Here is a 17,858-nt window from a genome sequence, read left to right on the forward strand (position 1 = left end):
TAATTAAAGCGTTTGAATTGAAATTGATTATGGAAATGATGGGACGATGTTTGTTATTCATGGGAATGTAGATGAGTTGTTACGATTGATTAAAGACATTTGCATCAGTGGGAATGCACGATTGTGCGATGAATTAATAACACACACACGAACATGTACGTAGAGCAATGCAATAACACAAATGTGGAGGCATTGAGACATGCGAATGCGTGCGAACCCGAGTTCATCCGTCATATTTATTTCGTTGAATTTCATCAGAAAAACTACAAATATTTTATAAAAGAATGCACAACTTCCATAATGAAGCTGTTATTAAACATTCAGATCCTGTTTTTAAATCTTTCTGATGAACAGGTTTCTCAGAAACTGATTGACGTGTACAGTAGCCGTGTGCAGTGGCGGATCTAGACAAATTTGACGGGCGGGACAAGGATTTTGAAAAATATTTAGAATCTAGATCCGCCAATGAATGTGAAGGTCAATGCCGGTTTACTTAGATTTTGATTATCAATATTACCATTGAAAAAAGTTTTTTGCTTTTAAATATATTATGTTCAACTCAACAGCTTTTGTTCCAAAGAATTAAAATCAGATAATCTCTGGAAATTTATTTTTATCGTTTTATTGTCGGAGGCTGGTTGATAAAATTGGTGCCATAAATGTAGTGAATACATTTTTTGTTTCGACAATTGTTAGGATTCAAATAAGCTGAAAATTAGGTGCCCAAGGTGAACAATCAAATACATTGGTATACTTATGAATATGTTTGTACAAAGGCAATAACAAACCTGATACGTGTTTGTTTTGTATGCCTCACAAAGTTTAATAAGCTTGTTGATGGCTTTGGTTCAGTTTGCGGCAATTTTAGCTAATCACAGAATTTCCATAAAAAAAGGTCCGCATGTAGAAATGAAAATGTTATTAAACAAATAAAATATTTCTACATCACGCTCATACCCAGCCCAGTCGAAGTGTATACACAAGCACACAGCACATATATAAATGCATTCACGCAGATGTATACCACCAGATACACATTTATACACACACACACACACACACACACACACACACACACAGGAGAATACACAATTCCGACACAATCACATAGGCACGCAGAGACAAGCGTACATTGCACGTACACGCAGCGCAGGACAGGACGACACCCCACACGCACCGACATGGAAGGTGTGATGAATGAAGCGAGCAATCTGCCGTACCTTGATTAATTAATTAATTTAATTAATTAATTTAATTATACAATGTTTACATTTAACCAAATCACTCGATTTTATGCTGTTATGCTATTTTAGATGATTTAATAACTATTATATCTGTATTGTAAAACATCTAATTATGCATTTTATAATATTCATCCCATCATGTGCATTTTGGACGCTGAGCCAATGCGTTTTGTTGTGTGTGTATATATAATCAAGTCTGTATGCATGATGTATGTTGCTTGATGTTCCTTTCTTTCTATATATACTTCATTCACCTTGACTGTGTAAATTCGCTTTCAACGTAAACTTTATCTATTTTACTGAACGGTTTGTTTGTAAATGCGAGCAATTTATCAAACATCATCAAAATATAACACAACAACAAGCACAACACAATAACAAACACATAACACAACAACAACAAACACACAACCCAACAACAAACACAACGACATATACAACAACAAACACAACACAACAAACACACAAAATCAATCTCATCGTCACAACGACCGTGTGACATTACAACCACAAACATGGGACTATCGAGCTCGATGCCTCTGTCCAGCGAGGAGATGTCCAACATTTGCAAGGAGACAGGGTGTAAGCTCATTTTTTTAAATTCCTCGAGAACTTTTTTAATTTTTATTAAATTTTTAATCGCGACAGATTTCAATTGCTCAAAATTAAATGGTTTTTTACGTGTAATTTGAATATTTTAAATATCCTACAACTTTTTTCTGTTATTAAATATTACCATCAGTTTAAAAATATTTTGACAGTTTTTAATTTTAAAATATATATTTTTTTACAACTAAAATTAAAGTGCACCAAAAAAACATTTGTCAGTTTTTGCATTAAAATGTTATGCTCTATAATTCTGTGTCATGTTATCATTCTTTCTGCTGCAAATTGCAATAAGCACAAGTTCTGATTCGTTCAATTAAAGACTGAAAATAAATAACATGCGAACCTGATTCAGTTTCGAAAGCACTGGTTCTAAGGTTGTACTTGCGGTTCAAAATTCTCGACCGAAGATCTGCTGGCTGTCTCGAGTGAGTCGTTCGTGTTTACACTCATCGTTGTTAATTTTTTAATTAAGATGTTTAACAAATAAATTGCTATTTTAAGATTGCTAGACGGATAAACTTTTATCTAATGCTTTTGGATTTTTCACAAAATGCTTACAAATTTTTGAAAATTAATTAATTTTATTCCGCAGGCAAGAAGATTTTCTCAAAGTGGGACACTTCCACAAAAATCCATTTCGGGACCGGATACTGCAGTTATTTTTTGAGGAGAAGTAAGCATGATTAATTAATTAATTGATATTCGTCTATGGAAATGAAAAAAACTTTATCGTTACAATTTTTAAATAAGAAATCTATTGGTATTTGAACGTGTTTACAATTTAATCAATACTTGTAACCAAATTTAAAAATCACGTTAAACGTTACTAAATTCAACAGCAACGAAACGCTGACAGGCGTAACTTTTCCCAAGTTTTTGAAAACTTTGGCTGCATTCAGACCTGCCGTCGAAAACAAAACTCCGCCGGATCAACCCAACAGCAGAGAGTCCAAAACAAAAGGTTCAATCTCAATCAATCAATCAATCAATCAATCAATCAATCAATCAATCAATCAATCAATCAATCAATCAATCAATCAATCAATCAATCAATCAATCAATCAATCAATCAATCAATCAATCAATCAATCAATCAATCAATCAATCAATCAATCAATCAATCAATCAATCAATCAATCAATCAATCAATCAATCAATCAATCAATCAATCAATCAATCAATCAATCAATCAATCAATCAATCAATCAATCATTCAATCAATCAACCAACCAATCAACCAACAACCAACCAACCAAACAATCAATCAATCAACCAATCAACCAACCAACCAACCAACCAACCAATCAATCAACCAACCAACCAATCAATCAACCAACCAATCAAGAAACCAATCAAGAAACCAATCAATCAATCAAAATTCTTTTTTCATCCATTCAATCAGTCATCTGATCAGTTAATTTAATTTTCAAAACCATATCACATATTATAGAAATTATTTAACAAGTGGATTGTAGCGAATAACTTTAAAATTATGCAGTGATGTTCAGGATGTTGGATGTGGACAAGGATGGCAAGATCTCCAGATTCGAACTGTTCGATGCTGTCAAGTCGATGATCCACGTGAACATAAGCGAGGAGGAGGTTGCTGATACTCCAACTCTTTCAATATTTTTGACTCTTTCAAATTTTTATGTCATCCGTGGAGAAATTATTCATGAATTACATCGTGAAAATGAATCAAAACTTAAATAAAAACATGTATTTGTAATTGTATACACACACGCACACACACGCACACACACACACAAATACACACACATATGTATATATATATTTATATACGTCTGTGTGTGTGATATATATGTATATATATATGTATATATATTTATATATATATATATATATATATATATTTATATATGTCTGTGTGTGTGTGGGTGTGTGCGTGTTGTCGAATATTATGCGCCATTTTGTGTCTAAAAAGTTTTTGAGTACGTTTTGGACTGCACGCAGCTGTTTTAATTCACAATTTTCATTTGTTGAGGCGCATTTAAAACTACCCAAATTGGTTGACGGCAGTTTCGTGGCTTGGAGCAGCAATGGCATGATAAAATTGAAACGAAAAATTAATTAAAAGAAACATAAATACACCTATATCTGGTGATGAAGCGAGGTTTTTTTACTGTTAAACTTAAAATGAATTGTAATATTCAACAATACATGTGACAAATAAAATTTCAAACTATAACTATCTACATGGTTAAATGGCAATAAATAAAAGAGAGAAAGAGAGAGAGAGAGAGAATTTGCGTTAGTAATTATAACATAATTTTTTTTGTTATGATTAATGTTTTCTTAATTATTTCCGAAAAATTGCAGCTGTGCAGCATCGTAGAGAGGGCAATCCTGGAAGTGGACGAGGACGAAGACGGCATGGTCAGCTACGAGGAGTTCGTTCAAATGGTCCAGCATATACCTATTGAAGAAAAATTCAGTCTGAGATTTCTACTTACATAACTTTTTTTAAGGCTAAATTTGTTTAAAAAGTTTTTCAACTTTGAATTATAAAATTTGCTTAATTTTGATTTTTTTCAAAAGCGTGCTCGTGAAATTCGTTTGCAACTTGAATGAACGTTTATTGCCCTTTTTTTGAAACAATTATTTTCATTATAAATTAATTTTTATATTTTGTACAATGACGATTGGCATATCTTTGGTAATATTTTGTAACAATTATTTTTAATCTTAATACTTTTGGTAAAATAAAATATTTATGTGAAAAACATTTTCATTTGAAAACCGAAATGTAATATTTGTAAGGAATTGTTGAACGTAACCATTTTATTTAGAAATGCTTGAATTAATAATACCTTGAAGTGAAGCTGTTTACTGAAACTTGGTTCAGCAGAGTGTGGAGTGCCACGTCAGGAGGCATTGTGGTGGCGCGTTGATTTAACATGCGTCTTTGTTGTTGCGCCTTGAGCATATGTCAGTTGCAATTGAACATATTACACAGTAGAAAACTAGAATAGACATTTCCATGAAATTGGCAAGTTAAGATTTTCGATAACGGGGATTTCAAGAGTAGGGATGAGTCACTTGACGAGAATTGGGAATGATGGATGGGATTGATGCAAATTTTGTTTATATAGTTTCTTTAAATAAAGCAAAGTTCTTTAGAAAAGTTTATTAGTTAGTGTCGTATTCTTCATTTTTGTTGTTATCATTCCTTTGTTCTTAATTGTTATTGAAGTAAGTATTAAAGCGTCGAGTTGGTAATGATGTTATCATTCTTTGTTAGATGTTTATTTGGGGTTTTTATGATATATATTAGGGCTTATTCTAGTTATGTGATTAGGGCAGTTTCTGCAATTTTTAAATGTATTGTGTTGGTATTTTGAAAAATTATTTTTGTGTTGTTGTCAAGAATTTGGCAGGTTATTGGTGTTGCATGTGTTGATTGCAAGTGAGATTTGATGACTCTTCTTTGTGTATGCTTTGAGACGTCTTGATGGTGAAGTGGTCGTAACACCAATATACAAATGTTGTCGACTCGCACATTGGTCAATAGGGCATTTAAATTCATATATTACATGATTACTCTTTAAAGTAGAATCATCTTAGGAGCTCAATTGTTCTTAAAGACCAATTGTGATGTCTTACAATTATTATAGTATATCCTGAGTTTTATTTTAAGTAGCACGAATGTTAAGTAACATATTGTATGTACATGAAACTATCACCCCACTTTGCATGTACCACCTGTAACAATAGTAATTTTTATTTATTCAATTATTATTATCAATTTAATTGTTAGGCGTAAAATAATAACGTTTTCCAAATTTTTGATTTTTTATAATTGTCACAACTTTAGATTCATTTGAAATTATCTGCTGTCGTCGTAAACGACCCAACTCTTTCTCCCGATCGCTTTTATCAAAAAACTTCCACTTTCATCAACAAGCTTTACAAGCTCTTCCATCATTAGCAACTGAAGTTCTCTCACGATCACCATATACGATATCAAACTTTGCAAGTGGTTGTAGACGTACCGTGCCTTCGTTTACATGCAGTTTTTTTGTCAAGATAAGTAACGTTGTTACTGTCTTCATGGAAAGTCTGGCCCACCAAAGGTACACTGAGTCTAACGTTGTAGGAATTTGGGATGTGCTGATGTGTAAGAAAGTTTAGTGAAAAGTACAACTGTGTGCAACCAAACTATATATTTTATATATAATATGGTATATGTCTAAGAATATTTAAAATAACAATTAAAATAAAATAAATAAAATAATATTTATATAATTATACGGGAACCCGTCCATTTCCAGACATTTGTTTATGTTTATGTTTAGAAAAAAATCTCCGTATGACCAATGCTGGCGATGTGATTTACTTAATTTGTTATTTTATTTTTTTGGGATTATTTTATTTAATTTTTACTTTTTAAAATTTGATAAAGTAGTTTTTTATTTCTAGCAAAAATTTAAAATCAGCGTGTCAAATTTAATGCTGAAAGTATATTAAATTGAAACTTAAAGTAAAAAAAGAAGGTAAGTTGAGTTGCAATGATTATAATGATAATGATAATCATAATGATAATCATATTGATAACCATATGCTTATCAAAGATAAAAATAAAATAAATTTTAATTTTTTAAACTTCAGTTTAGTTCAGTAATCAGTTATTTATTAGTTAGTATTTTATTTATATTTTGTTTGTGTGTATTTTGTATAAATTTGATAAAAACTCAAATTGTCATATTCTTAGCAACTTATGAAATAAAAGCATCAAGTCAAGTTGCCAAGTTTAAAAATAAAATGTTAAAATTTAAATAAAAGTTAAATTAAATTATTAAATTATTAAAAACTTCTTAGTTTCAATCTGACTTTTATTCTGAGGCCGGATGGTTCTATGGCCTCAGTGACCAACCTGACCACCGTGGATGTCTACGAAATGGCAGCCAAAATTGGTAACCAGTTTGAGAAAATGATAGACAAGTCTGGAATGGACTACGTCATCGAACTCATGCCACCAGTTATCAGGGCTCTCGAATGTCTTGAAGAAATGACTGCCAGGCTGGAATGTGAAAATGCAGAAGTTTCTGAATTAAAGTTTACAGTTGAACGTCTGCAAATGGAAAAAAAATTGAAAGCTGAAGAAAAATTGAAATATGAAATGGTTTTATACCTAATTTTTTTTAAGTTTAAACTTTTAAAAACTTGAATTTTAAATTTTGATTTGTTTAAAAATTTGAAAATAACAATATAAATAATTATTGCTTATAAACATCTTATAGGAGCTAGAACAAATTGAGGAAAGATGGAAAAAAGATGCACAGAATCAGCAGGATCTTATCAACAAGTTGCAAGAAGAAAACCAGAGACTGAATTCTATTATTGTTCAAAATAAAATCAACGAGTCTTTACATATTGAGTGTTGGTTGAGTTTTTGTGTTAATAATGTAATTGGTTGTTTTTTGAAAATATTATAAGATTTTTTTTGAACAATTTTTGAGAAGAGGTCTTCAAGCCATTAAATGTCTAATATGGTTACAGATTTAAAACAAAACAAATTTGACTTTCAAATGTTCTTGTGTTTAAATGACGAAATGGGCTGAGAATGTCTGCTGCTGTTGCTTAAAACTTTTAAAATAAAATTCACTTCAGTGGTTGATGAGCAAGCAGAGTTGCAAGGAGAAATTGAGAATTTGAAACTGATAATTCAGAAGCAGCGTGATGAATTAAAAAACTTGGATAAAAATTTGGACGAACAGACAAGCAATGCTGAAATGGTACAAGTTTTAATTCAAATTATATTTCATTTTTTGTATTCTGATGTTTTTGAACAAATTTTTTCTAAAATGTTTCCAAACAATATTGTTCATGTTTTAAATGTTCCTGAAAGTTGGAGTCAAAGGTGAGACATCTGTTTCGTCAGAACAGTGATTGCAACCGCAAGACATCACAGATGGAGAAGATAGCACAGAACACCATCTTCGAAAAGTCTCTTCTCTTGTCGCAGCTGAACGAGCGGGACAGGTTCGTGAAGATGTTACAGGAGAAAATGAAGAGACTTGAGGAATCTGTCGGTTGGAACAGTGAACAACAAGCTGAAGTTTGTGTTCATGAGCATTACTTGCTAGCATCAAATTATTGCATGTCTGAGCTTTATTGAAGTTTTCTGAATGTCTTCTAATGTTTTGTCCTGTCCTTTATGGAATTACACTAAAAAAACAAGTTGTAGATATCTTAAATGTCATTGATTGTTTCATAAACAGAATTTTATGATGATTTCAAATTTGAAAACCGTTTTGCTCTATCATGTCAAATTGTTGAGATATTGTAAAATTAAGTTTGCTTGAAGAAGAAGACTGTTGACTAGTACATGATCATTTTATTAAATTTTATTTATCGTCATGAGTGTATTTTTATAATCCCTATATATGTTTATATAAATTACTTAAGAATTTTCTATTAATATGTATATATAATATATAAGAATGTGTAACAATTTATTTGTAATACGTGAGTTTTGTATTATCAGATGAATTATTTTTTAAGAGATGATGTCTGATTTGATGACGTCATATTTTATAACCCATGCTAATTCAAATCAGTGTGCAGATAAGTTTGTGAACTGCAATATATAACTTGGATTAGATATTCTGGTTATTTTTTTAAAAATATGGCGACCAGAGGATGTGCAAATTCACCTGATCGGTTTTGCTATGTGTGCGGTCTTGTGACAGACAACTCTCATCGGAAGATTTCACGCCGTTACTAAAAAAAGCATACGAATTGTGTTTAGATTCAAAGGTAGATAGTGGTAAGTCTTGGACACGAAAGTTCATTTGTTTGATGTGTTCATGCAGCCTGCGTGGTTGGGTCAGGAATGCAAAGAGAAACAATCGCATAGCATTTGGAGTACCTATGGTATGGCGTGAACAAAGCAATCACTTAACAGATTGTTATTTCTGTTTGGAAATGGTTAGCAGAATTAAATACAAAATTCGTTTATCTGTTGGATATCCAGACGTTCCGTCTGCTTCAAAATCAATTGCACATAACCTGTAGCTTGTCCAATACCGCAAATTGCCTGCCACCTTCACCATTGAGGAAGATATGCATGAAAGAAGTGATGTTTCGTTTTCTGCCGGTGATTCAGACAATGGTGCCACAGATGAACATCATTTGATTAACTATGCTGAACTTTGTGATCTTGTAAGAGGTCACTAACAAAAGCCCAAGCAGAGCTGCTTGGTTCACGTTTGAAGGAGTTTAACTTCCTTGGTCCGAATACAGCAACAGTGAATTTCGTCGCAGGCATAAAATTCTTGTTCAGTACTTTAAAATGAGCGATAGTATTTGCTTCTGCACAGATGTGGATGGCCTTATGTCGCATCTGGGAGGTAAACATATTGTTAAAGAATGGCGACTGTTCATCGACTTGTCAAAGACTTGTTAAAATTGAAGGCAGTATCGTTGCATAATGGAAACATATGCATCTATACCAGTCGGCTATTCTGCTCATAAAAATGTTCAACATCCACCGTTGGTTGACCTTGACAATTTCTTATGCCACCACTTCATATAAAGTTGGGTTTATGAAAAATTTTGTCAAAAAATTAGAGATGCATTTCAGTACTTGCACAACATGTTTCCAGGATTTAGTTATGCCAAGGTAAAAGAGGGTGTATTCATCGGCCCACAAATAAGAGAAATGATAGCTGATGAACACTGAAGATTTTGCTTAGTCCAAATAAAAGAGGCAGTTGTATTTAATTTTCTTAGAAATAAGAAAAGTGCCAACTTAGTGGATATTGTAAAAAAATGCATTAGTGCCTGCAAAGATCTTGGGTATAATTTGTCTCTGAAAATTCATTCGCTCCATTTCCATCTAGACTTCTTCCCAGAAAATCTAGGTGCGATAAGTGACGAACATGGCGAGCGCTTCCACCAAGGCATTTTGGTGGAGTCACGCTATCAAATTGATGGAGGGCAGCAATGTTGGTAGACTGTCGTTGGATCCTTCCACATGATTTGTCAATTCATCAATACAAGAGAATGTCCACAGCCTAGAAATTTACACCATAAACAAGTTTAACAAACTTTTACATAAATTAGACTTAGAATTAAATTTCTATTATCATATAAGTATTATTATTTTAGTATTCAAAGCCATGTTCAGGTTTATATTAAAAACTCATGTTAAAATATCATTTGAATAAAAGTTTTGCGTGAATAATAAATCTATTATGTGTAAAATTCAAAATTCAAAATTTGAGTTATTTCCAAAACGGACCTGATAGAAAAAAACGGTTTGAATATTTGAAATCAGCATGTTTAAATTTACTTTGATAGATTACTGTGTGCCAAGATATCCGCAAAAAAGTTTTTTTTTGTTCAGTGTTATTGATGAAGATTTTATGAAATTTTTTATGCTGACAGTTGGAGAGGATGAGTGTATTTGAGTATGAGTCAGTGGTGAGAGAGAGAGACGACCTGATAATTAAGGTGCACGCCCTCCAAGAAGAACTTCACCTCCTCAAACTTCAGAGGTTGGTCGGCTCATTGCTACGTCATCTTCACATTTCTACATGCACGTCTCTACGTCATATAAATATTTTTATAATTTTCTACATGTTTTCAAAATTTGTCAAACATTTGTGTGTAGTTTGTTGGTGCGTTTTGTTATATCTCTTGTTCATTGTCGTTGCTGTAAAGTTATTATTTAATTGATTAATGTGACAACAACTAACGACAACAAAAAGATCAAACGAAAACAACGACACATCTACCACCACCACCAACGACGACGACGATGGTCATGATGACGATGCTCCAGTGCAGGGTCCAATCAACAGGGAGCCTGATGAGAAGTTGTTCCCAGAGAGGTTCAAGAAGCAGTCCGGCATAAGGAGATTGTAAGTGACCATCCACTGACCATTCACTGACTATTTACTGGCAACCCGCTAACCATTTACTGACCAACCACTGACTATTCACTGACTACCAACGGACCATTCACTGACCGTTCACTGACCATCATTGACCACCCACTGGCCATTCAATGACCATTCATTTGTTTGTGATACAGGTTTCTTTAAACATTCCATTTTATTTCAATATGCAAATTTAACATTGTACTGTACTCAATCATATACTGGACGTTTTGCATGATCTTCTGATTGGTTGGATGACAATTATTGCCGTCAACCAATTAATTCTTCTCTCTGCTATCTTTAAGGTTCACTCACTTCATTACCATTCTCGAACAAAGAAAGGAACATAACAACAACAAAAACAACAGCAACGACAACAATAATAATAGTATTAATAATAGCAACAACCTGTCCAATGGCAAAAGTATCTGTGATGATGATAACCCCAAATAAGGCGAATAAGAATATCAATTCATCCTAACTGATAAATGTTCAGCGACTTAAGACATGCTTCATGTTATATCCATTATACACATCAGTATTTTCTGGCTCCATAGTTCTTCGCGACTTTTTATTTTTAATTGTTTATTTTCTTTGACAAGCATTTAAAATTCATTGTTTTTTTTTAGTTTACAGTTTTAAGTTTACCTTTTTGCTGTTTTTAATTAATTTTGTTTAATTTTTCATCTAGTTATATTCATTTTTTTTTTTAAATCGATTCACTTTTTTTATTTATTCACTTTTCAGTTTCCGAAATTTGTTAACCTCATTAAAATCGTCACCATCGTCATCTTCTCTGTCATCGCGGACATCAATATCAGCATCAGCGAAGGGAGGCCCCAACAGAGTGATGACGTCATCGTCATCGTCATTCCCTTCGTCACCGCATCATCATCTCACTCAAAGTTTGTCAACAGACCGACGACACAGCATTGCCAGAGTAACATCATCACCACCACCACCATCATCATCGTCGTTCTCATCATCGTCAACATCATCATCATCATCGCAGTCCTCATATTTCAAACGGAGCCCTCTCTGATATTCTTTTGTATTTTTGTTTGTTTGTTTTTTACACGGTTTTGTAAGTTTTTCAAATTTGTAATTTTTTCAAACTTGAACGTTAGAGATATAGTCAGTCATCAGTTGCTTTTGGCAAATATTTTTGAATTTTTGGTGAATAATTTTGAAGTTTTTTTTTTGATTAAATGTGTTTGAAGAAGTGAAGAAGAAATATCTCAAGCCTCCAATCAGCATAGTTTGTATCAAATTGAAATTGCATAGATTGTATGATGTTCAAATTTTTTTGTATGAATGTTTTTATTTCATTTGTGTTCAGTTTCTTGACATCACTTCTAAAAGGGTTTTGACAAGTTATTCATTTTATTGCTCTCATGAGAATTGAATGATGATGATGATTGAATGATGATGATGATAATGATTGAATGATGATGATGATGATAATGATTGAATGATGATGATGATAATGATTGAATGATGATGATGATGATGTTCGAATGATAATAATACATAATACTATTAATTATTGCCCGAACGAACTGTTGAAATAATCGTGTTTCCATTGTTTTACAACACATCCACCCACACCAAGTGATTAAGTCTATTCCACTGATCATCTCTATATCTCTGTAATTTAAGGAAGCAGTCTGAGTTGAGGTAACGTTGTTGTGTGGTGTTGCGTGCCAATCAGTGCTGCTATGTTATCCGCAGTGAGCATGGGCTGAATCTTCATTTCAACTTCTCTAGGGAGTTTTTTTTTTTGAAATTTTCATCTATTTTATCAGTGTTTTGTTAACTGACAATACGAAAGATTTATAAATAAATAAACTCATCATGTTTCTCACATTTTACTTTTGATACGTCCATGAATGTTTGTATTTCAATCTGATATGATCTTTATGTATTGTTATTAATATATGACAGTTTCGTTGATGATCGACCATATGTGCAAATTTTTTATTATTTTGGTTTCATATTTTATTTTATTTTTCGCTGATTTTGAAAAACAAAATAACGAATTTGAATTAAATGTTCAGGCTCTTTTTTTAAAGTTTTCATATTTAATATATAAATTTTGTTATGAGGCGAACATTTGATGAGCTGCTCACGTGTGAACGATGCTCGGACTGACGCAGCTAACATAATGTTCGCTAATAAATTATCTTTAATGTTATGTTGAATTTATTCATTCTGTCTACACATAAGTAATTAAATATATATATGATATATATATAATATATTTAAACCAAACCTGCACTGAAGATGATTTGTGAAAAATCGAAATAAGGCCAATCTGCATGATGAATTTGGATAACAACAGTTTCATTACATTTCCATGACGAACTTGGATAATATTTTTATTTTCAATAAATTGAACAATTTCCAGAAAATTTTAGTAAGGAAAGTTGAAAGAACAAACTTTAAACTGATTAATGCCAACAATTCGGTAGAATTTATACAATACTGTATAAAATATGGTTTTCCAATATATGTGTATATTATATATAATATATGTATATATATTATATTAATATATAACTTTCCTTATATATGTATATTGAATTAAGACTGTAAGAAATGCAATTATTGATGAAAATCACAGCATGCTTCCTGTTTAGTTTTTCGATTTTTCTAACGGTAGATCGTAAATCATTTCATCGTCAAGTTTCTTGAGTTCAAAACCAAAATTTTATTTATTTTAAGCATGATAGAATATATATATATATAATAATATAATATAAAAATGCAACATAATTGTACAACAAACGCACGTTATTGTTTATATTAACGTATTAAAGCTGGACCCAAATGTTTCATTTTTTTCAGATTTTTTGGTTGTTCATTACATTTATTTTAACTTTGGCACCAGAATATTCGATGATGACGTTCAAAGAAGTTTTTGTAATAATTGAAAAAATTGTATCAAGTTACTTACGTGATCAGTATTGTCGTGTGTTCATCATTTGTTCGTTTTTTGATTGATTGTCTATTCATTCACTCTTTCATTCATTCGATCATTTATTTTTTTTATGATTCTAAACGTTTTTGTAGTTTAATTACAATCAATTGTTTATAACCTTGATTATAATTTTAAATTTGTTCATTGATCAATCATCTCAAATCTTAAAGTGGTTCAGACAATGTAGTTTATCTAATTATTAAGTATCAGTTTTTTTAATTTATATATAATATGCTAATCCAAAGAACGATTGTATTATATAACATCAGATGATTCCTGTTGATTTCATTTGTGCGTGAAAAATGCCATATATTCCGTTCATTTCTTCTATTTTAGAAACATCCAACATTGACTTGTATTTCCATTTAGTCTCGTCAGTTATTTGAAGGTAAACGCAACATAACCCCGTTATAATTGTACTAATTTCTTGAATGGAAGATGACCAATGCGAATTAAAATTTGATATTAACACTTTGTCGTTTCATTCATTGAAATTAATTTGCATGCATTGCTATCAGCGGCGGATCATCACTGTTAAATTATCGGTAATAAATCGTTTTGCACATAGAATTGTTTCCGTGTAACTCTCTGTCTCGTGCATCAAATTTACTTTAAATAGCATGCAGATACAAAGTGGAAGACCGGCGATGATGGTTTTTAAAATCTTCAGCATTGGATACGCACGTTTTTTGTAATTATTTCTATTTTGTTGGGATATCTAAATGTGTTTTAACTGTAGAAAATTAATATCTTTTTGGAAATCTTATCCTCCAAATACCAATGGTTTGAAAAAATCGCAGAAATTTCGCTAAATTTTTTTCTTAAATTTTACCGCTATGTGATATTAGTCGTAAACTTTAAGTTTAAATCGCTCCGTTGTTGAGTATTCATGGCTTAACCGATTTATTATGCGACGCTTAAGTGCTGTGTCCACCCACCTCACCCCCTACCCTCCAAAACTTTTCATCTTCTCTTCCAACAAACTTCCCTTAATTTTGAAAGTTATCACGTGATGAAATAAAAGTGTCCGCAATGCCGAAGACTACTTTATGCTTTCTTTCTCTTTTAATAAACTCCTTAATAACATTTGCCTTAAAAATTCAACTGGAACAGTTTACAGATTATTTATGAAAATAACAATCAAAAAATTATTGACATAAGTGGCTCGCCGATGGTACTGTCGTCAAAGACTGCAAAGCATGTCGGCACCTTCGTCTTAATTTTCAAAAATGTACATAATCTATTTTTGTCTAAAAATAGTCACCAGTAAACAACGGAAAACACACGAGAAATGTAAAACAAATTTAAGGAAGGAGCATTCAGTAGCGACAGTCGTATATCTAAATAAAAGCAGTGGCGGATCTAGAAAAGCAGTTTTTTAATAAAAGTCAGAAAAAGGACTGTTTTCGGTAGAAAATTAACCCAAAATTGGGCGTGATAAGCAAATAAATGGTCTTTAGCTACACTACCAAAAATTTTGGCTTCGCCGTGAAAATTATGGCCTCCCGTAAAAATTTGAACATTTTCAAAGTTGTAGCCCCCTCTGTCAAAGTTGTCTAGATTCACAAATGTTCAGAAGCATTTTTTTGTGTTGTTGCACTTTTAAAGTTCTCAATGGCATCAAGTTAATTGTTTTGACTAACTCGTTTTTACGACCAACAAGTCCAAATCAGACAAACGCTACTGACCTGAAGCATGGAAGAAAACTTGAACAATCAAACCAGTCACAGACACTAGATTCTGTTTGGAAGAGCTAAATTCAGGTTATGGTTATTAAAATTAAACTATGATGTTTAAAGATTTGAAAAGAAGCCTTTTTTGCAGTCTTCTCCCAACATATTCATTACAGATCCCTTACCACAGCATTGAGAATCTAAGAAAAAGTAAATTACAAATTCACTAAAACATTCTCGGTCAGAAACAACAATAATTACGCTTACAGTATGCTGTGTAAGGAATCCAACCTTTCATTTACCTCGCTGCTAAGTCGGCAGGAATTGTTCTCGTTAAATATTTGCAAGTAACTATATTAGCGATTGAGTTTTTAATGTATAAATCCATAACAAAATTTTTTTATGGGCATTATAAAGTGCTTAATGGTTGGTTGAATCCGTTAACTTCACTGAGGTAGGGAATTGTACATTTCGTGTAGTGTTTTGATTTTGGCCCTGCCAACGCTCCCGGGCTTACTTAAATAATTGTGAGTTATTAAAAATAAACCGCTACACTTATCTTCTTTATTGTGTTGATCATAATATTTTTTATTTGTTTAAATTCAATTTGTTGAACTTATAATTGCACGTTCAATATTTCCAAAAATAAAATAACTTGTTAACTTATAAACATTAATTTTATAAAATGCATTTTGTTGAAAACAGAAATTTACCGATATTTCAGAGAAATTTACTTCACGTCAAAACAGTTCGTACAAAAATAAATATTTACGCACGTGTAAAAAGTTTATGCAGATATAGGCAATGCATGAATATGCAAAAGGTTCTATGGTCAGTATGTGCTCATTCAAGGAGCGTCGTTTTCTACTTTTATTTTCTACATGGCGCGTTTATTTCATCTGTTTTATTTATTGCTAATTTTTTTTTATAAAGTTTGTAATGTTTCGTAAACTTACATCTTACTTTGTATTAATTTTTTAGTAAAATCAATAAATTGAAACCAGCTTCAACATCACTTCATTTTCAGGTTCATTTCTCTATTATTAATCTTGATTTGTTATTTATTGTTTAAAAATTCCTTTCATGAAAAAACTTGCCATTTGATTTTGTAATATCGCATCATAACTAAAAGTTAAAGTTAAAAAAAGTTCTATAGCATGTTAACTGTTCCATAATTTTAATGTTATTGAACAGTTTCTGTTTCGGCCAAAAGTGCGAGACACAAATTCGTTCTCTACTAAAATCTTAGATTGGGTAGACAAACACTGCTTTATTATTCGTTGTGATTACGTTTTTTGTTACTTCATTTGTCATTCAACAATTTCCTTTGTTTTTCATTTCTCTGAATAGTTTCTTGTTTTGTTTTCAACAACTATTATAATCTCAAAACTGCATGTATTATAATTTAGTCACAACAATTTGATTCCTATTATATATTTAACACACTATGAGCTAGTTTTTAGATTTTACAACTTCATGCACTCAGAAAACTTGTGAAGCAGTTAGCATTTTGTCTCAAGCATAAATGTACTTTGCATGTTGAGCATTGTACTTGGGAAACTTCTCTGCAATTCGGCATTTTAAAACGCTGCCTTTCAGGCAGATGCCATCAGTGCTTTTTGCATGAACTGCTTCAAGACCTACGACGTCGCGAGGTTTGAATTTAATACTCCATTTAAATGGCAGCCTTCCATTTTTTTGCTTGATACATGTTTTAAGCTTACAAAGACCTTCAAAACTGGCGCTGAAGGCTATCATTGGCATCTGTGGAATTCGTAATAAGTACAGCAGCCGTGAGGAGACGTTGGCAATGTCAGTAACATAAAAAAACAGACAGTATTTTTTTATTTGAAAAAACTTGATAATATGAGTTTAATGAATTGAGTGTATCGATTCCATACAGGAATTTGTTGTATTTATTTATTGCGTCTGGGCATGTAACATTTATTTTCTTTTTTTCTTTCCGATTCCACTTTCAAACATCTTTAGCTAGTTTTGACGTTGTAAATTTGGTTCCTATTATAACAGAATGGTTGTCAAACAATTTTAAAACCCTAAAAGTTATCCCATTGGTGCATCCTTTTTATCTGACCCACAACTTTTTCTCATTATAATGTTTTATCACTAATCGTTTTTTGTGGTTGATGCAATTTAACTGCATTGTTCATGTTTATAATGAATATTTGCAATAATTATTAAGCTCAGTTATTAGAGGCTGGTTAGCAAACCAGCTTAAAATACTAAATGGCTTATTGAATGGCGCAGAATTTTTGCTGACTCATGAACAATATGTTAGCCGATGTACCAAGGTGTTTGAAATATGGTTAGAGTTCAATCTCACTTTTTATACGGCAATGTAATGTGTAAGACCACTAATATCTGCTAGCAAAAACAGTTTGTACTTACACCACTAGCCACTTGTGTGAGTGTATAGAATGTACTGCTT

General features: G+C 31.9%; 3 protein-coding genes across 3 annotated transcripts; 2 read left to right on the top strand and 1 right to left on the bottom strand.

Moving 5' to 3' along the window:
* Window positions 1-1,536: 1,536 nt before the first annotated feature.
* HELRODRAFT_185098 (hypothetical protein) lies at window positions 1,537-4,592 on the top strand. The gene is made up of 6 exons (XM_009029025.1): window positions 1,537-1,826; window positions 2,206-2,278; window positions 2,446-2,526; window positions 2,693-2,814; window positions 3,352-3,455; window positions 4,194-4,592. The coding sequence occupies exons 1-6, from the start codon at window positions 1,760-1,762 to the stop codon at window positions 4,329-4,331; spliced, it is 585 nt and encodes a 194-aa protein (XP_009027273.1). The 5' UTR covers window positions 1,537-1,759; the 3' UTR covers window positions 4,332-4,592.
* Window positions 4,593-6,213: 1,621 nt separating this feature from the next.
* HELRODRAFT_189361 (hypothetical protein) lies at window positions 6,214-12,806 on the top strand. Its single transcript, XM_009029026.1, has 9 exons — window positions 6,214-6,367; window positions 6,693-6,996; window positions 7,115-7,253; window positions 7,485-7,609; window positions 7,723-7,932; window positions 10,266-10,375; window positions 10,596-10,741; window positions 11,507-12,230; window positions 12,257-12,806. The coding sequence occupies exons 2-7, from the start codon at window positions 6,730-6,732 to the stop codon at window positions 10,732-10,734; spliced, it is 990 nt and encodes a 329-aa protein (XP_009027274.1). The 5' UTR covers window positions 6,214-6,367; window positions 6,693-6,729; the 3' UTR covers window positions 10,735-10,741; window positions 11,507-12,230; window positions 12,257-12,806.
* Window positions 12,807-14,656: 1,850 nt separating this feature from the next.
* HELRODRAFT_163935 (hypothetical protein) lies at window positions 14,657-17,573 on the bottom strand (the record flags this gene model as incomplete). The annotated part of the gene is made up of 4 exons (XM_009029027.1): window positions 14,657-14,727; window positions 15,428-15,492; window positions 16,944-17,176; window positions 17,505-17,573. The coding sequence occupies 4 exons, from the start codon at window positions 17,571-17,573 to the stop codon at window positions 14,657-14,659; spliced, it is 438 nt and encodes a 145-aa protein (XP_009027275.1).
* Window positions 17,574-17,858: the final 285 nt, after the last annotated feature.

Source organism: Helobdella robusta (assembly GCF_000326865.2).
Source record: "Helobdella robusta unplaced genomic scaffold HELROscaffold_6, whole genome shotgun sequence".
Taxonomy (NCBI): Eukaryota; Metazoa; Annelida; class Clitellata; order Rhynchobdellida; family Glossiphoniidae; genus Helobdella; species Helobdella robusta.